This window comes from Festucalex cinctus, chromosome 16 (assembly GCF_051991245.1).
Source record: "Festucalex cinctus isolate MCC-2025b chromosome 16, RoL_Fcin_1.0, whole genome shotgun sequence".
In the NCBI taxonomy this organism is placed as follows: Eukaryota; Metazoa; Chordata; class Actinopteri; order Syngnathiformes; family Syngnathidae; genus Festucalex; species Festucalex cinctus.
The window spans coordinates 15,170,723-15,191,776 of NC_135426.1; the positions used below are offsets into that span (position 1 = coordinate 15,170,723).

The window sequence follows — 21,054 nt, forward strand, 5'->3', positions numbered from 1 at the left end:
ATTTTAAAGAGTCTCTAATTTCTAATCAGATTGTTATAAATGTTTCTCACGTATATTTGAATATACGGCATCACCATATTTATATTACCCCCACGTATATTTTAATATTAAAATCAGCACAATTATAATCATCAAATACAAATGCAGAGCTGCCCCATATAATATGGCGGATGGGCTGACGCAGAAAGGACAACACTTGGGAGATGTCAGGGGTGGAAGAAACGAACGCGACAATAAATAAATGAAATATAAAATACTAATACAAGTAAACAAAGAAAATATGGAGGGCAACACACCCTTTTTCTTAATCTACAGCTAATTTGTTTTTAACACTTTTAATATCTGAACGTGGAAAAACTGCTTTTGGTTGTTAACTCCTCCTTCTTCCGCCCACCGAGCAACAAGCTTCTCTTCGGTAGTTTGCTGAACTTTCTGTCACAAGGACGCTCGCCCGCGCCTCTCACGGTCTGCCAGCGACATTTTTCACGTTTTTCGTCGGCTGGAAGTCACTCTTTTCGCGGGGGGAGTTTGTGTTTTGCCCCGTGTCGAGCTCCTCAGCCACAATTCAAGGGCAAAAGCGACCTGGAGGAGGAGGAGGGCGTTCTCCCTTCAAGAAAAGTCACCATGGAGGTTCCCGGTATGCAGGTAAGCACGAAGGTGGACCAGGTTTACTAGGGCCAACTAAACCAGTTTATCAAGAGGCATTGTGCAACAGGAGGCCGCTTTTTAAATGCCGTCTCGGCAAGCCACTAGTATCCATTAGTCGCATGTCGAGCTTTTTCTTTTCTCTTTTTCTTTTAAAAAAAAAAAAAAAAAAAGAAGTCACCAGGCCCCAACATGGTACCTTGAGGTGCCTCCTTGCGGCCAGTTTGCATTGCAACTGGATGTTTGTTGATATACATACAAGACGGGGTGGGAATTATCTCAATATCTGAACAGTTTCTCTCAAGTCAGAATGCAAAATTGAATTATTAATTTTGCCATATTGTCATGTTGACAGTTACAAACACAAGATTGCTTTAAATCTGTTTTCCACCCCCAGTGAACCCTTCCTCTTAATAGCTTAATTTGTCACATTTCTCGTTCTTTAAAGGTCTCAAAAAGTTTTTGTTAGCTTTATGTTGGGAGACTCCCAGGTCAGGTGTGTCAACCAGTGAAACCTGCCTGGGTGTGCTCGTTGCCTGGCCTTTGCAACGTAGAGCATCAGATGATGTTTTTGTTTTTAGAAGAGTAGTAATGATTGACAGATGCGCGCTCAAGCAAAAGCTGATGTTTCACATCCTCGTATTCCATTGGATAGTTTTAACGTTTAACTTTGGTTGTTTTGCCTGTACGACACATCCACTGAACGAGTACACGTCTGCAGTGTCATTTTGAATCATGATGTACCTCTTAATTTTTTCATAATTGCTGGAATTGATGGTTTGTACTGTAGTAGTTGGTTACTATCCTGAAAAATGATTTAACAGGCATTATTTGGTGTTCATGCTAGAAGGAAGATCATAATCTAAGACAAAATGATTTCATAAAAAGGCAACGTTTGATTGTGCTTTTGAAAATTAGCCCCACTTTGTAGCTGTGTTGTTATTGGTAGCTGTGCACATGAGCCGAGACCAAGGCTACGATGATTCATTTGATAAATAATAATTCATCGGATTTATATGGCGCTTGCACACTCAAAGCACTTAAATGACCGATCGTGGTGCACTTTCAATCGCTTTATTGAACAAACATCTCAAGCTCACGTTTGCTGAGAGCCACGTCACTCACCAGGCCATGCTTTGCCATTTACTGTAAAGCCATACACACTTGAAGTTGCAGTTAAAGTTGAGGATGGCAACGTCATGTGGACAAAAACAATACCTCCACCTCACATACACTTTATCGTGTGTAAAAATATTTGTCCATTTTTTGCCTGTTTTTTTTGTTTTGTTTTATTTTAGTTTTTTTTTTGAAGGGCCACATGATTATCTTTACCTATGGAACACTACTAGTCCGACATTCAGGTTTAAAAAACAGAAATTCTGACAACCAGCTGACAAAATAAAAATGCTAATTTAAATGTCACTATTTCAGAGTGAGTGAAGTAGAAGCCTTCATTTTGATCAAAAGTTTTGCAGAATTCCAGTGGCAGTTGTCCTATAAAAATGGCTACTTTTGTGTCATTCCACATCTTGCAGCCCGACGGCATGCGGTCGTGGTGGCGACGGCAGGGAGTGGCACGGCTGCTGTGTTGCTCCACTTCCTTTTTTTAGTCGTTTGGAAAGTCGAGCGTGGCCGCAGAGGCTCCTCGCCACTCGCTCCTGACGCTCAACCAGCGTGTGGAAAACCACATGCTTGATGGCCGCCTTTTCTTTGACTACACTCACTGTTTACACACGCTTAAAAAAAAAAAAAAAAAAAGTAGGCAAAGTAGTAAGTAATAACAACTGTAGTTGAAGTAGATAAACTGCCTTTCATGTTAATTTATGGTTCATTTGACTTAATTTAGCATAAGCCAACCGATAAGAACAACACATTTGTAATGAATCTGATATTCTTATTAGATTTTTTTGGTTTGTTTGTTTAAAAAAAACAACAACAAAAAAACATGAAAAGATGACCTTGAAAAATATCCCATATTCAAACACAATATTAAGTGGGGGGGGGGGAATTAAATTAGATTAATTTTCAATATTGTTCAGCCCATTTTAAGATTGCCCGTAAACGGCTGCATTTGATGTGTTCTTTTCTGACAGAGTTCCCAGATCGATCCAGAATTATTATTCACCAAACTGGAACGTATTGGCAAAGGATCCTTTGGAGAGGTGAGCTTGCACTGTGGTTCTCTGTTGAGAAATGCTGAATTTGGACAAAATTCCATATTGATTTGGGATTTTTCTTTTAGAGAATGTGGAGTTTTTTCAAACAGTCAGTTTTTTTTAAAAGGTTTAGTGAATTTGAGCTCAATTTGCTGTATGAAAATTTTAATATTAATTTGGGAATTCACCCAGGAAGCTGTTGTATTCCAAAAGAAGCATTTTTTGGTATGATCAATGGTAATTTCAAATTTAGTCAATACATTTGGGGAATTTTGTGATTGAAAAATATGAAATTCTTTTAAAAATATATTCTTGTGAATTAATTTTTGTGTTCATTATATTGATGTTGTAATTGTTTGAGAATATTTTTTGAAAATGTTTTAAATGATCTTTTTTTTAAATTCTATTTTTAAAAGTTAACAATTTTTAAGTTGATGAGAAATTATTTGCTTGTAAATTGTCTATTAATTTGTGAATTTCTTCTTAGAAAATATGGAATCCTTTTGGGGAATGCAGTAGTTTGGACAATAAATTTTAATTTAGTTTTGGGTATAGTTGTAGTCTTTTGACTAAAATCAATTAAAGTTTTAGTCATCTGATTATATTTTATTTTGAATCCAATTTATTTGACAAAAATAAAGAGCAATTTCAGTTTTCCTTCAGCAACTTTTATACCGAAAATTATAACACACCTATTTGTAACTGTCACTTAACACAAGACACATGTAACACAATGTTTTCTTTATTCAACTTTTTTTTCAATGAAACATGTTGAACTGACAATAATATGCTGTCTTAAAACTTATTTTCACCTAAAAAAAAAATGCACAATATCCTGAGATTAATCTTACAGCTGCACAATGAATGGAAACATGTTTGAACATTAAATAAACTGCAGTCAGCAGTTTCTGAGTGGTTCTTTTCTCCCTCGTGTGTTTCATTCCTTCTTCTGATGGGATTTTGTGAATTTTCGCCATTGTGTTATTTTGGTTTTTGTTTTAGTCATTGACAAAATTGTCACTGTTGTAATGTTGTTTTGAATCAGCTCAGAAATTGTGAATTTGTGGCGCAGGTGTTCAAAGGCATCGACAACCGCACGCTCGGCGTGGTGGCCATCAAGATCATCGACCTGGAGGAGGCGGAGGATGAAATCGAGGACATTCAGCAGGAGATCACAGTGCTGAGCCAGTGCGACAGTCCGTACATCACCAAGTATTACGGCTCGTACCTCAAAGTGAGAACGTGGCATTCTTTGTAGGGCCCGACTGGCCTGTGGCTGAATACAGTTCTGATAGCCAGTTAATTATCATCGGCATGTTTTTCAGGGCAGCAAACTGTGGATCATCATGGAGTACCTTGGTGGAGGTTCAGCACTTGACTTGGTGACTTTGACTTATTTTGATCATATCAGAAACCCATAAAAACAACTCTTAGATCAGGATCATAATTACAAAAAAAAAAAGGCACGATATATAGTCACGACCTATTCTATATAATGTAAGTCTATTTGAATCTTGTTTTTTAATGTCTGATTAAAAAAATAGCTGTTCCCTTTCCTTGTGTGCACACAGCTTCGTGCAGGTCCATTTGATGAGTCCCAAATCGCCACCATGCTGAAGGAGATCCTGAAGGGTCTGGACTACCTTCACTCTGAGAAGAAAATCCACAGAGATATCAAAGGTGTGCTATATTTGGAAAACCCCCCAAAAACAACTGCTTCGGAACTCACCATAACGTCCACTTCTCCGTCACAACCCAGCCGCCAACGTGCTTTTGTCAGAGCACGGCCAGGTGAAGCTGGCCGACTTCGGGGTGGCCGGTCAGCTGACGGACACGCAGATCAAACGGGAGACCTTCGTGGGGACGCCATTCTGGATGGCGCCCGAGGTCATCCAGCAGTCTGCGTACGATTTCAAGGTAAGATGGCGGCTTTTTTTTTTTTCTGTGTTCATGGAAGGGCCTGACAAATGGCCAATATTAGCTCTTTTAAAATGAACAAAAAAAAAAATAATCTTTTTTTTTTGGTTTTCTACATGAAAAAATAAGACAAGATAATTACATTCAAATATTTTTTCAGCCTATTTTCTGTGTTGTAAAATTAAACAAATTCTATTGGAGAAAGTAATGTAAACCAGTCAAACGTGCTGCCTGTAATTCATTCATTTAAGTGGTAAGTGACCAAAAACAAGTTGTTTGATCCATTATGTATTTTTCAAGTTACCAGTAGCGGGGGTGTCAAACATACGGCCCGTGGGCCGGATCAGGCCCGCAAATGGGTTTAATCCAGCCTGTGAGATGATTTTGTAAAGTAAAAAAAAATATATATATTGTAATGTCGGACTAATTAATCAGCCGGCCACAATCAAAACATATAAATATGTAATTTCACAAGCAGCCCTCAGATGATCAATGCAACATCCTGGATGTCATTATTTTACACACAACTTAAACTACAGTTTGTTTAATTATTATTATTATTATTTTTAATCATACACCGACATATGTATATATATGAGTTAATCAGTTGATTAATTGGATACGGGAATCGTCATCGTCCTCAAAAGAATCCATATAACCCAGGCCCTCGTTCATGGTATGAATCGGTCTTCCACCAGGCGGACATTTGGTCACTTGGCATCACCGCTATCGAGCTCGCCAAGGGGGAGCCGCCCAATTCTGACATGCACCCAATGAGGGTGCTCTTCCTCATCCCCAAGTCTCCGCCCCCCACACTGACGGGCGACTTCTCCAAGAGCTTCAAAGAGTTCACCGAGGCCTGCCTCAACAAGGACCCCGTCTTTGTAAGGCACTCGTACATGGGAAAGAGGAGCTTGGAAAATTAATTGCACATTTAATCGCAACATCGTGCCCTGCGATTTGACTTTCTCGTGTGCCCTCCTCCAGCGTCCCACCGCCAAGGAGTTGCTCAAGCACAAGTTCATCGTCAAACACTGTAAGAAGACGTCCTACCTCAGCGAGTTGATCGACCGATACCGGAGATGGCGGGAGCAGGGGCACAGCAGCGACAGCAGCCCGGACGACTCCGATGGGTAAGTTTAAAAAAATAAATAAATAAAAAAACTGACGCGTTTGGTGACTTGTGTTGGTGTGTTCAGCGAGTCCAGCGACAAGAAGGACGGCGACTCCCCCGAGTGGAGCTTCACGACCGTCCGCAAGAGGAAGCCGGACGAACGTCCACACATCAACGGGCAGCTGAGGAGCGAAGGATACACCGCCGTCAGCAGCACGCCCTCCAGTCTCGCCACTATCATCTCACCCGTCTTCACTGAGGTTTGCACACACGCATGCACACCCACTTAGAATCGAAATTCTACAACGCATGTATTTGTGCAGTTGAAGCAGCAGCACAAGGAGCACTCCGAAAAGCGATTAGCCATCGAAGAGCTGGAACAGAACATCCGATTGGCCGAGAACGCGTGTCCGGGCGTCACGGACCGGATGGTGACGCACATCATTGCCAGGTACGACTTTTTTTTTTTTTTTCTTGCTTGCATTTTCATCCTTTGGAAAGTAGTAGGGATGTCCCAATCAGGGTTATTATAGTTTGGGAATTTTTCATTTTAGTTTTTTTTTTTTTTTTTTTTTTTTTAAGTTTTTTTTTTTTTAATTTAGTTTTAATTAGTTTTCAGGGTGGTTCTGTTAGTTTGTTTTTTTTAAATTAGTTTATTTAATAAATGTTTAGTTTAGTTTTTGTTAGTTTCAGTATTAGTAACATGACGACACATTTTAGTTTAGGTTTATTTATTTATTTATTTTTATTTTGCACCCGAGTCGTTACCGTATTATTATTTTTACTCCATGTTTGTATTCAGCTATGATTGTTTTAAAGTACTTCGTAATCATAAATAAAGTTGAGCCGAGTTGAGTTTACAAGTGTGAATCCAACTGCCCACTTTGCGCTCTCCTATTGCAGAACGTGTATGTGATTCTTCCTCTTGGGGAAAAAAAAAAGGCCAGTGTCATCACTTTTACTGATCAACATGATATTTGGCAGACATGTTTGTCATAATGGGAGGCACAAATACTGCAGGTCTCAAGGATCCATGCTTGTAGCTTAACAGTAAGTTTGCCATTTACGGTGGCAGCAGTTCAGTTTGGGTCCAAATTCCATTTAAAAAAAAAAAGAAAAAAAGAAAAAAGGCTTTGGGTTTTATATTAAAAGGAAAAAAAAGACCCCTCAACAGTTTTACCAATGGACACCAAATAAATCTCAAAAGACCTATGCCTCAAATTGAACATGAAGTCGGCCATTTGTGGCCCCAAGGAAAATATGAGTAGCCCACGGGTCAGCTCTAAAAATAGCTCTAAAAGTAGTGATGGGATACTGTGACTACTAAGAATTAAAACAGATGAATGTTAACTTTCATTTATTTCAACTTAAACTTTTACATATGCCTTTTGAATATCTTTTCATGCCGCCCTCAGGTTCAACACCAACTGAAGACAGGCAGCAAGTGTAGACGGTGACGAGACTGTGTCTCAGTGTGGCCACGCTTGCAAATTGGAGATCTGCTGTGCAATGTCTCCACACACGTACGTTATTTACTTCACTGCTGCTGGAATAAGAACTCTTTCTTCTTGTTCTGATCCAGCAGCACTGCTTTATACCCTTTTTTGTTGATTTGTAGACGTAAATATTTGCTTGGTAGCACTTGTCAAAGCTGATATGCCAATATTATTGTTATTATGTTTTGTTGTCCTCTGTAACACTTTGAACCCGATAGTGCCTTCATTCAACAACAAACTGGAATCAAGGAAGCACTTGTCAAGTGTTACTGACAGTTTGAACCAAAGACGATGTAAAACTTGGTCATTGTATGTATTATTTTCATACGTCGTATACCGTAAGGGATGTTGTGATGCTTTCTCAGCAGAAACGTACAAGTTTTGGAGAAATGTTTTCCTCTTATGTGGGATGTAGTTTTAGGAATAAATATTTAAGCTTGATTAAAAATGTTGCCTACTTCCAGTTTATTTAAATTTCACCTGAAGCATGAATTCATAACAAAAAGAATTATAATAGTTTTTTTTTTTTTTCTCCTAATTTGTGCTTGTCTACAGTGTGACCTTGGTCACGCCTTTGTTCTCTTTTTTCACCTCCTCCTTGTCCTCCTCATCCAACTGGAGGCTTCCAGAGGAGAACCTCATCCGGGCCGCCGGTCTGCCGTGCTGCAGCATCCTTCCCAGCGGGGGCGGCGGGCAGTAATACGGGTAGAAAACTTCAGGCTCGGAGTCACTGTAGCTCCCCGTGGGGCGTTCAGGCAGAGGGGAGGCGTTGAGAGGGAGGTAGGTGGGCCTGCTTGGGCGCGTCAAGTGGGGATAGTACCCAAGGGGGCGGAATTCGGACGCGGGGAGGTGAAAATTGACGTCCGGTTGGCGAGGGAGCCCCGGAAGGAAGTTGCAGTCGTCGCTGTAATGCCCCGCCTCTGTCCGGCCCATTAACCCCGCCCCGTTGCTCCCCGCGTGGTACGCCCCCGCCGGCCCGTAGAAAGACGGCCGCGGTCTCCCGTCCCGCCGCCTCGGCCGCTGCAAGCACTCCAACGAGGCGGCGCAGTCCGAGAAATATGGGCGCGGGAACGTCGGCAGCACCGGGTGGTAGTGGTAGGCGGGACTGTTGGGGTACAGGAGAACCAGCCGCTGCGCTGCATCCGGGTGCGGGACGGGCCGGCGTCGCAAGCGGTTGCTGTAGACGCCGGCCGGCCTCGGCGCTCGGTCCCTGGCGGAGGAGGGCGGTCGTACCTGCGGCGAGAGGGGTGTGACCCGGGCGAGGCTACGACACCTCGGAGTGGCATACGGCTGGTCGCGCTCTAAGGCACAAGCGGACCGGGGGAAGGCGTCCTCGTACTGCTGGGTAAGTACATCACACATACACAAGGATTTAATATACTGCATCAAATATGATTTTTTTTTTTTTGTCTCGTGTGCGTACTTGTTTGGAGACGTCGCTGAGGAGATCAGGAGAAGATCGGCACTGCCGGGGGTCGTAGTCCGCCTGACGCGAAGTTCTGCATGGAAGCAGGTTAGTAGATAACATGATGTAAAGATCATTGTCACACACAGTAAATTCTGTAGTGTAAATTTGACTCTATTAGAGTAAATGTTGACTCGGGGACCAAATAGACTCGGTTTTAGATTTACACTAGAAAGACAGTTGAAATAAATAAAACTCACTCAAGAGTTAAGGTTCAAACTCACGACCTTCAGCTTGGGAGTCTCCCATACCTTCCACCTAGACGTAGGCAGTTAGTATAAGGCCGGAGGCGGGGTGGGTGTTTTGTTCCGTTTTTTTTTTTTCTTTTCTCCTTGTTAAAAAAAAAATGGGGTGTTTTTTTTACTTGTTTTTTTTTTGGGAATATTTTTGTTTTCTGTTTTTTGGAATAATTCCCCCCCCTGTTTTTCGGAGTAATTTTTTTTCCTGTTTTTCAGATTTTTTTTTTTAATGACAGAAAAAAAATATTCAGTAAAACAGAAAAAAAAAAATCAGAAAAAAGAAAAAAAAATACTCAAAAAAACAAAGCTCCCCAAAAAAATGTTGTCAGAAAAACAGGAGTTTTTTTTTTTTTCTCCTTCTTCTTCAAGTAAATGCGTTACGCTTCCGTACTATTTGGTCCCTATATAAATAGAGTCAAATTGACTCTACAGAATTTGCTGTGTAAGCGGGTTGAAATTTGTTCTCTGCATTTGGTGATCTAACACTCCAATTCCAACCCAAAGTGCTGAGTACCAAGCAGGAAGTGAAATATTTTTTATTGTCTTTGGTATGACCCGGCCGTGGTCTGACATGCGCTAACTGGGATACGAACCCTCGTCCTCCACATGCTAGTCATTTGATTTAACCACTGGTATATGGTATTGTGCACTGTTTGTTAGCATTGAACTAAGCAGACCTTAAACGTACATGTAAGACAAAAAAAGAAAACCTAATCAGATTAAAAATTGTTAAAGGTCAGCCATTTTGTTCCCGCCACATCGTATTTTATCAAGCCCACCTGTCAAAGTGCGAAGACCTCTTCTCGCTCGATCCCAAACATTCCAGCAGCTGTTTCTGTGTGCGCCCGCTGCTCACAGTTGAAAAAGACCAAATGTCAGCATCAGAGGATAAACATCACATGTGCAAAATATTTCACCGGGTTCCGTTTTTGGAATAAGGCTGTAAATAGGAATCACCTATATCTAAAACTTGAGCCTTTTGTTGACAGCAGCATCGTCTTGTGCGCCGCCTTGGGCTCTTCGGCTAGCCGGAAGAAGGCGTGGTACTCCACGCATGTTTTCCAAAACGCCTTGCACACGTCCCGAGTGGCCATGCAGAACTCCAGCGTGTCCTTGCGGGACGGCTATGTGGGACACATATGGTTAACGTGTCCCACAAAAAAAAAAAAAAAAAAAAAACACTATGAAATGAACTCTGACCCCAACGGCGGCATGAAGCTTGATGAGGAAATGTTTGCGCTTGAAGCTCAGTTTGCGAATCTTGGCCCAGCTGAACGCGTTGATCTTTGTGTTTCCCTGTGAAAAAGTAATCCGAAGTTTGACTCCTGTGGCGGAGACTCCTCGTGAGCTGATGACGGCGTGGCGTACCTGAAAAACCAGCACGCCCGTGTGCGTGACAGCCAGATTGATGCGCGTGCCCTCGCCGTCGCTGGCCGACTGCGGCCTGATGCCGTACATGTCAAGTTTTCTGGCCAACTCCAGCAGCTGGACGTCTGACTCGGACGGAGACAAGCCCCTGCGGACATGAAAAAATAGTATTATGCCAAATAGTATTATGCCGCTATCTTGGTGTCAAGGATTTATTTTGATAAAAATAGTGCCATCTTGTGGGGACTTTTAGCGTTGTTGACTGTACCTGTGTTTCTTGTGGAAGCGGAGGATCTTGTGGTCCAGGTGCTCCTGATTGGGGACGTAGTGCTTCATCTGCAGGTGGCGACAGTCCAGTTCCTCATCATAGTCCCCAAGTTCTGCTGTAATTGTATACTGTATGCTTATATGCTATACTGTATACAGTATAAGACTACATCGTACTACAATCACTCCCAAGTGTGCTTACACTGCAGTATGTGAGAGACCAGCAGGGCGGCGCTGTTGTCATTACAGGTCAAACTGCCGTTGGACAGGTCCTGCTTGACCTGCAAAGCGAAAAGGTAGCTGCATGCCCACCCGCATGCTCATCAATGACGGTGAGTACACGAGGGGAGGTGTTGTCAAGATATGAGAAACGACGCGGTACCGAGTGAGGCCCCTCTTTAGTTGTCCGGGGTCCGGAGGGAAAAACTTAACCATGAACCGGAAGAACAGCTCTCTGGTGTCTAAAAAGATTATAAAGCAAAACAAAACACCTGGCTAGCATAGTCAAACAACGATACATTATTTGTTGTTAAATAAACACTTACATTTAATCTGTTTTGCTAGCGGCTTGAGCAGCTCCAGCCACACCTGCCAAACAAGCAAAAATGAGTCCAAATTCCATCGTCCCTCGTGCGCACGTGACATGATCAAGCTCACGTAGTTGCCGCCGTGGTGTCGGTACTCCAGGCCGAAGTATTCCTTCTCCAGCAGCTTCAGGTGACCGCACACTTTGTTGTAGAAGTCGCAGCCCAAAACGTTTTGCTAGCATGTAAACAAATTTAGTTTCGCCGCATTCTTCTTGGCACGTTTGTATAGAATGCATTGGGAATGTTTGCGTTGCGTCGTCATACGCGAGGATGACAGGATGTATATTCAGACTAAAAACGACACCATCATTTGTAGTTTCGGGGGGAAACAAGAGAGAGGCTTTAGTCAGACTAAACAAGATGGGCTGTAAGTCGGACTAAAAAAAAAAGAAAAAAAAAGTTGGCCTAAGAAACTCAGTCTTAAAAAAACAAACAAAAAAACAATGGAAAGTCCAACGAAAAGACAGGATTAATGCTAGGACTAAGAAACGAGAGGATGAAGTAAAAAAAAAAAAAAAAAATGGCGTTCAAAAAGCAACAGCATGTATAGATGGAATAAAAAAAAAACGACTACTACTTCACTAGCAATGTAGCTACTACACTCTCTCACAAATGTTTCGGAAAAAAATAAAACAATTACAATGAGCTCACCTCCACCTCGAAGGTGCGTTCACTGTCGTCCAGGAAAACCACGCGCAGTCTAAATTTAGTCTCCCTACAGACTTTGCGGCGTGTCCATGTGCGCGTCTGCCGCTCGTCCATCTCGTGCCATCCAGATTCAGTGGAGAAATATGTGAGGTTTGTGTTAGTGAGTTATTGCGTGTTTTATTTTAACACACACACACACACACACTACTAAAGTGTATAGTGCATGACTGTGTGCATGTTGCGTGTGTTTATTGTTGCAATAATAGACATTTCACGGTGGCTGGACGCTTTGACAGAAGTGACCTGTCTTCGAGTAAAGTAGGCTAGTAGTGCAAAAGCATCCTGTAGCCTCCAGCATGTACTGAGCTGTGCGTGTATGTGTTTGTGAGAAAGGGGGGGGGGGGGGGGGGGCATTTGTTTTCTTCAGGGTTGAAGAGGAGTCCAACAAAGCTAACAAAACGTGTCAATTGATATCTGTCCATGTCTGACTCTGAACTATCACCCCATAATTTCAATAATTTAAATGCTTAAGATAAAACACAAACACAAACAAACCTTTACTAGTGACATTACTTGCAAGTAGTTGTTTGCCCTTGGGAAACCACTTTTGCACCCACATAACTTGTTTGTGAACCTTGCATAGAAATTAACGACGGTGGAAACTGGCATTCCTTAAAAAGTGGACATCAAAAAGCCCCGCCCCTACCCACCATCATTCTACAGTCCTCGCATCCTTGGTAACCAGATTAGTAGTAGATAGTAGTACAGAACGTAGAATAGTAGTCGGTAGTGTGCGGGCTTCGCTGATTTAATTAAGTTCGATTAATGTAGTTTTGGCTCCCTCTTGTGGTCGTGTTCGTCAACAGGCCAAATTCAACTCCCTTGAAAGCTACACGCCTAATTTGAGGCGAATAAGTCACTAATACCTATAAATGTGATCAATTAATGTTTACTACACTGATCATAATTTTTTGCCAGTACAAAGTGGGTGTCTTTGCAAACTAGAGCTGATAGATAGATAGATTTGATTTATCAAATCAACAGCTATAGTTGATAGCCTAGTAGATAGATATTTTTGCGTGTTGTGTCTTTGGCTGTTGCTTTAGTTTTTGATTGTCGTGGTTGCTGTGCATTGGTTTCTTCATCGAGTTCCAGCCTAATTGACTTTTGTTTGACCACTAATTGACTGCACCTGTGGCGTTCTGGTCCTTCCAACAGGAGCCAAACGGACACAGACGGGTTGGAAATTGGACCCACCCAACAGAGGAAAGGGGCGATCGGGAGAAGACCAAACATACGAGGGCGGACTTGGTCCGGGTGCGACGTCCTGAGACAGTGGACAGACAACCTTCATGTTTTGCTGGCATCGGCAAGCCTCCTAAAAGACTGGTCACTCACAAAAACAATTTTGGCACAAATTGTTTATAACTTGTGATCTCACGTCATGCATTATGGTTGCCTTGCCTCCACTTGATAAAACGAACCTTTTAGAACATTCCCTACAGTTACAACGTAAAGCATTTTTCTATAGTCATAATTATTCACTAAATTTCCATGTGACAATCCGCAGTATGGCAACGCGCCACAAGGTGGCGCCTTCATGTTTTTGTTATACCTATGCATCACTTTTTCCTTTGTACGTTGATGCGGTGGACTTGTACGCGTCACTCGTTTACCCATCAGTGCGTCTATCAGTCTAGCCGTCAGTCTTTCACTCAGTCTGGCCTTGACTCTGACCCTTCATCTTCATTGTATCGTAAAGTGTTCCGTTCTAATGTTCTGACACTGTTGAAGTTTTTTTTTTTTTTTTTTTTTTTTTTACTTTTTACTACATTTTACTAACCTGTGGCAAGAGTAGGAAGAACATACGTTGAGCTGCTGTTGTCACTTCAAGAAGGAAAAGGAATGTTTATTTGTGCTCAAATGCTACTGTATTCCCTCAGTGTTACTGCACCTCCTAGTGGATGGATGTGGAATAATGACATAGAAACGGAAGCTCGTGAGAAACTATAGTCTAGAGAACCTAAACAATAAAAAAAATATGTAGGTAAAAAAAAAAACATGTAGGGTGGTCTCTTTTTATCCACTTTAACTTTCCTAATTCAGTCTGTTTAAACATTTCTATAGACAGCTGATTTCAACTCTACATAGTCACATAAAAGTAAAAATTCAAGACCTCCAACTTATACAACTAGCATATGCACGTACATATGCTACTAACATAGACACGTACATATTACATATGCAACTTGCATATACATGTACATAGACACCTAGCATAAGCAACTAGAATATACACGTACATAGACACCGAGCATATGCACTTAGACGTACATATACACAGCATGGACACAAGGACAGTTCAACGTTCGATAAACACAGACATATGTCACGTCATCCGCCCAAAGACAAATACATATGTCAAGTCACACGCCCATAGACATAAGACATAGACGCAAAATATATTTTTGGCACAAATGGAACCCCATACAAAACGATGTAATTACGCTACGTTGCATTCGGTGGCGCTGCGCTCCAATTTTGGTGTTCAAAGTGGAGCTCACGTGTTTCCGGTGGCAACGAACGCTCCAGCAGCCGCCTAGTTAAACAGCCTAATATACTCAAAAATACAAATAATACTACTTAACGTTAGTTTGAGTTAATATTATGGTTATTTTTTTTAATGTGATAGTTAGGTTTAGGCTTAGAAACTATACGGTAAGAAGTGAAGACGGAAGTGAAGGTCACGTGTTTCCGGTGGAGCTCCACTTACCCATGGTTCGCAGCTAGACTCGTCTCGTATCGTGCCGGAGTTCCCACGGTTCTTCTGGGTTTCACCGACAAAATGGAAGAAAATACGGCGTCAGCCAACTCTTACAGACTCAGGTGCTCAATTCCGGGCCACGAAATGGACGTTCGGGGACTCGCGGCTACTGCTTTCCCGGAAGGAGCGTTCGTTTCTGTGTCCAGAGACCGGACCGGAAGGATCTGGGTCCCAAACTCAAGGTAGCTAGCATTAGCCTGCTAGCCTACTAAACACCTTATAAAGTGACTGTGTTCCCCTAATAGTTCATAAACAGCTCACGAGGAATAGCCAAATAAAGCGCTTTTCATCTCGCTGCTTTCAAGTGCTCTAATTTCTTCTAGAACGCGTTTATATACGTGCTATTCGAATTAGCTTTGTCATTCATTCAGCTGGAGCACTTGTTATTGTCCGGTACTTACTGTATATACTTTATATTTCATAAATATGTCATTCAGCAAAACGCACAATTACCTATTTTTGTAAAGTAGCGATCCGTTTTTGTATACGTTAAGAACAATAAAGGAAATGTACAGTATTCTTTTAAAAAGCCTTAAACACAAAGATTATATATATATATATATATATATATATATATATATATATATATATATGCTTACATATTAAAATTAAAATTGCAAAATTAATTGAAATTCTATTAATCTTTGGGTTTGTTTTGTTTTGGTTGGTTGGTAGATTGAACATATAAACACATTACAAAATGTAAATTATAAGAGAAAATAAAAATTTGAAGAAAGAAGAATTCATCAATGATCAAAAGGAGTAGAAAGAAGTACAAGAATATATCAAATCCTACTCCCTATTAATTATATCATGTTAATGTACTAATAAGTTACTCTTATTTAATAACATAAAAAAAAAGAAAACAAAAGATACAAATGAAATCAATAAAATTAAGAAATGTAAAGGTCATTTTAGTTGTTTAGGTCAAATTAATGATGGAAACCATTTTAAAATAGCTCTCTTTCTCTCTCTCTCTCTCTCACTCTCTCACTCTCGTTTTTAAAATTTTTTTTTAATAAATAATAAAATGACTTTTTATAATTCCTTAAAGGAGCGCTACTGTGTGTGTGATGTGTTGACCATGCTCCTTGCAGGTATATTCTTTCCCATTTGTGTGTTTGAATGTTTGTTCCATTCAATCAACAGCTGGAAGCGCACTTCTCCTTCCAATGACACTAAAATTCACTTTTGTGTTTCCTGTTTGTTGACAGCCCCGACAACGGTTTCACAGAGATGCATTGTATGTCTGGCCACTCAAATTTTGTATCATGTGTATGCATCATTGCCCCGAATGAAACATACCCCCGTGGACTCATTGCCACAGGGGGGAATGATAATAACATTTGCATATTCACGCTGGACCAACCACAGCCCTTGTACACCCTGAAAGGTCACAAAAACACAGGTGAGCATGGCTGTTTTAAATCTCACCTTATCCATTATATAGAAACAAAATGATATTTAATTTGACTCGATGATGGAACTTTGTATTAGTCCACTATATAAAAACCTCCATAGTCCATAATATTCGGGAACAGAAAATAAGTCCTCAGTCCGTACTCCGTAATCTCTACATATCATTCAGAGAACTTAATAGAATATATTACTCGGTGTCATATCTGCTGTCACCTTTACAATGTTGTATGTTCACAGTTTGTACTCTGTCCTCGGGGAAGTTCGGGACACTTTTGAGCGGCTCTTGGGACACCACCGCCAAAGTGTGGCTCAGTGAAAAGTGCATGATGACACTGCAGGGCCATTCCGCAGCGGTGTGGGCGGTTGCCATGTTGCCCGAGCAAGGCCTCATGCTGTCTGGATCGGCAGACAGAACCATAAAGCTTTGGAAAGCGGGACGATGCGAGAGGACATTTACAGGTAGCCAACACCAAATCAACTTATTAGCATCAGTCATGGCTCTCAGACATGTGAAAAAGAGTTGGTGGAACCACAATCATTTGCTTTTGTTAATGGCTTATAGTCACCCAGCTACCATTCATCCTAAAATAAATGACTTTTTTTTTTTTTTTTTTGCCCCCCCGTGTCAGGTCATGAGGATTGTGTACGAGGAATTGTGGTGATCAGCAGCACTGAGTTCTTCTCTTGTAGCAATGACACCAGCATCAGGAGGTGGCTGGTGACAGGCGAATGTGCACATGTGTACTACGGACACACTAACTACATCTACAGCATTGCCGTCTTCCCCAATAGTCAAGGTTTGTCGGCTTGGTATTAGATTTTAAAAATGAAGTAAAATGGACCCCCACTACAACATTAGCCACAACGAGTTTAGTGGAGTTTACTGGAAAAAAATGCATCTGTTTGTATGTGTTGTTGTCCCATGTGTTTAAAGTAGTTGTTTGAAAATGATCAAAACATCCATGCTAATTTGTGTTTTGTATTATCCCTTAGCATTATGTTTATTTGCAATAAATGTGTGATCACTGTAATCTGACCCTTTCGTGCTCGTTGCGCTAGATTTTGTGAGCACAGGAGAGGACCGAACCGTGCGAATATGGAGGAGCGGGGAGTGCATGCAGACAATCCGCCTGCCTGCTCAGTCTGTGTGGTGCTGCTGCATCCTACCCAACGGCGACATTGCTGTCGGAGCGAGGTAAATCTTTCAAAACTTTTTTTTTCTTAAATGCATCTTTTGGCTCACTGTCTTGTCTCGTCCCACCAAAGCGACGGCATCATCCGAGTGTTTACCGAGGCCGAGGACCGTGTGGCAAGCGCTCAGGACCTTCAGGCCTTTGAGGATGAGCTCTCAAATGCCACCATCGACCCCAAGACGGGAGATCTTGGAGACATCAAAGTCGATGAGCTTCCTGGAAAGGAACACCTCAACGAGTCTGGTATTACTTTAATCAATCTTTTTATTGGAAAGTAAGGCTTGGGGGGGGAAGAAATTGGATACATTTACTTTAAAAATAGGTTGGCTATTATATGATCTTTATTTATTCTGTTAGTGCACCATCTAGTGGCTGAATGGTGAATGGCTCAGTGACTTTGTTGGTGTTAAAATACGAGTACTTATGTCCACTCAATTCAATTCACAGTATTAAAAAAAAATGTATGTGCATGTGTGTTGTTGAATTGATTTTTCAATGAAATATTTGATAGGAAAGTCGATTTTAAAAAGATAGGTATAGCACTATTTGCAACTTGACTTTTTCTAGCTGGCCTTGATTTTTATGGACATATCTTTGAGAAGGAATATGGCTATATTGTTTATGTTTTTGTCGTTCCAGGGAATCGCGATGGCCAGACACGGCTGATCAAAGATGGGCAGAAGGTGGAGGCGTACCAGTGGAGTGCCAATGAGAGTCGCTGGGTGAAAATCGGAGATGTGGTCGGTGGTTCGAACCAGCAGACCTCCAAAAGTGTTATGTACGAAGGAAAGGTGAGGCCTCTTATTTGGTGATAACAAGCTTAATACACATGAGGCTTTAGTTTCAGGAACTCAGTCTCTGTGTGTTGCCATCCCCCCTGCAGGAGTACGATTACGTCTTCACAATAGACGTGAATGAGGGCGGTCCGTCCATGAAGCTGCCTTACAACGTGTCGGAGGACCCCTGGCTGACGGCGCACAACTTTTTGCAGAAGAATGACCTTAGCCCCATGTTTCTGGACCAGGTTGCTAATTTTATCGTCGAAAACACCAAAGGACATGTAGTGGGAGCCACACAACCTGCTAGTGGCGACCCGTTAACTGGTGAGGATGCCACTTTTTCCGTTAAAAGATTTGTGTTCTGATGTCACATATGAGGTGGGCCAGAAAAGTTTCAGGACTTTCTGTCATACCTTGTTCTTGCGTCAAAATGTTCTTGTTTCTCGGTCTGGCAGGAGGAGCTCGGTACATCCCAGGGTCCACCGACGGAAGGCCAAATTTTGGAGGCGATCCCTTCACAGGTGCAGTATTTGGCTTGAAAACGGAGAGGTTTGTTTCGCTACTGACATGGCCTGAAAACCTCTTCTAGGCTCTGGGCGTTACATCCCCGGCTCTGGGCCTGATTCAGTTGCTTCTGAAGGCGTGGCAGATCCCTTCACGGGTGAGCCACTCCCTCAACTAACCCAATCGGATACAAAGAACCAAAACCTAGATGAAGATTTTGATTGATTTCATTGGCAGGTGGGGGTGCTTATTCTTCAACAGCACCAAGACAGAAAAGCAGCAACATTTACTTCCCTAAGACTGACGGCTTGACCTTTGAGCAAGCCAATATTTCACAAATCGTTGGTGAGCAACGAGTATATTTAGCCACCGATGAAAACTTTGGGCCTCGTGACTTGTTTTGTTAAGTCTGGATTTGTTCCTTTCTTAACCAGGCAAGCTGAAGGAGCTGAATGCAGGTGCCCCTCAGGAGCACAAGCTCTCCGAAGACTTCCTGGAAAGTCTGGAGAGGCTGCTGGCGTCCGTCTGCGGCCCTAACGAGTGCCCGCCAACTATTCAACAAATCAGTCTCCTTTGGAAGGCTGCGCACTGGCCTGAAGGTACATGAGCCATGAATACATGAAATTTAAGTATATTGTTTTTTGGGGGAAATTTAAAGGGATACTTCACTTATTTAGCCTATTTTAGCAATAAAAAGTTAATATTTTGTCTATAATTAATTTGATACTTTCATTATTTTTCACGTACAATTAGTACCTTTAAAAACACATTTTGCAACTTGCTGTCGACTCAAAATGACATCACAAGGGCTCAGGGAACCAATCACAGCTCACCTGTTTTCTCGGTTTGGTCATGTGACATTCACAGGCTGAGCTGTGATTGGTTACCTGAGCCCTTGTGATGTCATTTTCAATCGACAGTAAGTTGCAAAATGTGTTCTTAAAGGTATTAATTTTACATGGAAAAAATAACGAAAATATTAAATTTATTATAGGCAAAATATTAATGTTTGACTACAAAAAATGGCTAAATAAGTAAAGTATCCCTTTAAGCTCAATTTCAGAATTTTCACTAGGTCTGTTTTGGGAGATGTAGGATAAATAAATATTATATTAAGTAAAAAAGAAAAAGAAGTTAACATAGTTATAAACAGAAAATTCTCGAGCTCTGTTCTTATAACAGCCCTAAAAAAAAATCGAGTTATATTCCAGAGTATCCAGAAATCTTCACCTGAAAGCCCGCTTTTTATGTGTGTACATGTTGGTTTCGAGTGTTTTTTTCTCCATCTCTGTAGATATTGTGTTTCCAGTCCTGGACATTCTAAGGCTGGCTGTGCGCCACCCGCAGGTCAATGAGAGCCTGTGCGGCGAGGCGGAGGGCGTCCAGCTGTGCAACCACCTCCTGAGCCTGATGAGGCCCGAGGGCCGCGCAGCCAATCAGATGCTGGCGCTGCGGATCCTGTGCAACTGCTTCAGCAGCAGTCACGGCCAAGCGCTCCTCATGGCCCAGCGCGAAACCATCTTGTCACGGGCGGCCGATTTGGCCACCGTGTGCAATAAGAACATCCACATTGCTCTCGCCACCCTGGTGCTGAACTACGCCGGCTGCCTGCACAAGCAACCCGACCTGGAGGCCAAAGCTCAGTGCCTCTCTGTAGTCAGCCGAGCTCTCGAGACCGTGCAGGACAAGGAAGCTGTGTTTCGGCTGCTGGTCGCGCTGGGAACCACCGTGGCCTCCGACCAAACGGCCCAGGACCTGGCCCGCTCCCTGGGGGTCAGCACACAAATTTCACGGTACTCCTCCGTTTCCGATCCCTCCAAGCTCGGCGAGTGTTGTCAACTGGTTTTAAAAGAACTGCAATGATAAGAATAACAATGACAATCTTAAGAAAAATCACTTTTGGACAACGATGAACTGCTCTACTCATCATTGTTTGGTGGAAACACTGACTTGTATGTTCTGCAATTAATAAAATTACACATTTTAAGGTTTGCATTTATTATATTATATTATTTATCTGCAAATAGCTTTCACTTGTGTTTGAATGAATGGTATGGTATGCGACTATGCGTTTATTTGAACAGGGACCGTGCACAACAACACGCTGACAGCAGGTTGTTGTTCATAAAAAGCAGCAATGCAATGCAACAATCTGCGCATTAATCATGTGAAAAGAAACCCCACCCCGGACTGGTTATCATTATGGTGTGTGAATGGGTGAATGTGAGGCTTTGAATGAATGAATGAATGAATGAATGAATGAATGAAGCGCTTTGGGCACTACCTTTAACTCATTCACTGCCTTTGACAAGTATACTTGTCAATTGTATTTTTTAGAGCGGTGCTAAATGGGGGCGAATCTGAGCATGCTCCACTGTAAATATCAAACTTGGAAACAACTTTACTGATGCCCAACCACCGGTAGATGACATC

The 21,054-nt window shown here is 41.9% G+C and overlaps 3 protein-coding genes across 10 annotated transcripts; 2 read left to right on the plus strand and 1 right to left on the minus strand.

Moving 5' to 3' along the window:
• Positions 1-188: 188 nt before the first annotated feature.
• Positions 189-7,796, plus strand: LOC144004325 (serine/threonine-protein kinase 26-like). Its single transcript, XM_077501494.1, has 11 exons — positions 189-645; positions 2,739-2,807; positions 3,874-4,035; positions 4,127-4,183; positions 4,373-4,481; positions 4,561-4,718; positions 5,417-5,602; positions 5,706-5,851; positions 5,918-6,092; positions 6,156-6,283; positions 7,248-7,796. Exons 1-11 carry the CDS (start codon positions 625-627, stop codon positions 7,261-7,263), a joined length of 1,227 nt encoding a protein of 408 aa, XP_077357620.1. The 5' UTR covers positions 189-624; the 3' UTR covers positions 7,264-7,796.
• LOC144004323 (FERM domain-containing protein 7) lies at positions 7,770-14,974 on the minus strand. 8 transcript variants are annotated; one of them, XM_077501483.1, is made up of 12 exons: positions 14,676-14,974; positions 11,906-12,016; positions 11,213-11,429; positions 11,050-11,128; positions 10,870-10,967; positions 10,669-10,783; positions 10,401-10,548; positions 10,233-10,328; positions 9,990-10,156; positions 9,812-9,880; positions 8,752-8,827; positions 7,770-8,669 (listed from the first exon to the last, which is right to left on the minus strand). In XM_077501483.1, exons 2-12 carry the CDS (start codon positions 12,014-12,016, stop codon positions 7,878-7,880), a joined length of 1,968 nt encoding a protein of 655 aa, XP_077357609.1. In that variant the 5' UTR covers positions 14,676-14,974; the 3' UTR covers positions 7,770-7,877. The 8 variants fall into 8 exon arrangements, with proteins under 8 accessions (XP_077357609.1, XP_077357608.1, XP_077357607.1 ...); XM_077501482.1 differs by having other exon boundaries at positions 11,906-13,859; positions 14,676-14,973; XM_077501481.1 differs by having other exon boundaries at positions 11,906-13,859; positions 14,415-14,973.
• plaa (phospholipase A2-activating protein) lies at positions 14,463-20,608 on the plus strand. The gene is made up of 13 exons (XM_077501479.1): positions 14,463-14,908; positions 15,941-16,134; positions 16,383-16,604; positions 16,775-16,942; positions 17,205-17,340; positions 17,412-17,581; positions 17,978-18,129; positions 18,222-18,441; positions 18,573-18,638; positions 18,707-18,778; positions 18,859-18,966; positions 19,056-19,220; positions 19,916-20,608. Exons 1-13 carry the CDS (start codon positions 14,748-14,750, stop codon positions 20,482-20,484), a joined length of 2,403 nt encoding a protein of 800 aa, XP_077357605.1. The 5' UTR covers positions 14,463-14,747; the 3' UTR covers positions 20,485-20,608.
• The last annotated feature ends 446 nt before the right edge of the window (positions 20,609-21,054 follow it).

Excerpts from the sequence above, each read along its gene's own strand:
- LOC144004325 (XM_077501494.1), top strand. The coding sequence starts at position 625 with ATGGAGGTTCCCGGTATGCAG. Across the intron at positions 2,808-3,873 it reads GCAAAGGATCCTTTGGAGAG|GTGTTCAAAGGCATCGACAA; the intron begins GTGAGCTTGCAC and ends TTTGTGGCGCAG. Across the intron at positions 4,482-4,560 it reads AATCCACAGAGATATCAAAG|CCGCCAACGTGCTTTTGTCA; the intron begins GTGTGCTATATT and ends GTCACAACCCAG.
- LOC144004323 (XM_077501483.1), bottom strand. The coding sequence starts at position 12,016 with ATGGACGAGCGGCAGACGCGCACATGGACACGCCGCAAAGTCTGTAGG. Across the intron at positions 10,549-10,668 it reads CGCTTCCACAAGAAACACAG|GGGCTTGTCTCCGTCCGAGT; the intron begins GTACAGTCAACA and ends TCATGTCCGCAG. Across the intron at positions 10,329-10,400 it reads CGGGCGTGCTGGTTTTTCAG|GGAAACACAAAGATCAACGC; the intron begins GTACGCCACGCC and ends ACTTTTTCACAG.
- plaa (XM_077501479.1), top strand. The coding sequence starts at position 14,748 with ATGGAAGAAAATACGGCGTCAGCCAACTCTTACAGACTCAGGTGCTCA. Across the intron at positions 17,341-17,411 it reads GACATTGCTGTCGGAGCGAG|CGACGGCATCATCCGAGTGT; the intron begins GTAAATCTTTCA and ends GTCCCACCAAAG. Across the intron at positions 18,639-18,706 it reads TGGAGGCGATCCCTTCACAG|GCTCTGGGCGTTACATCCCC; the intron begins GTGCAGTATTTG and ends AACCTCTTCTAG.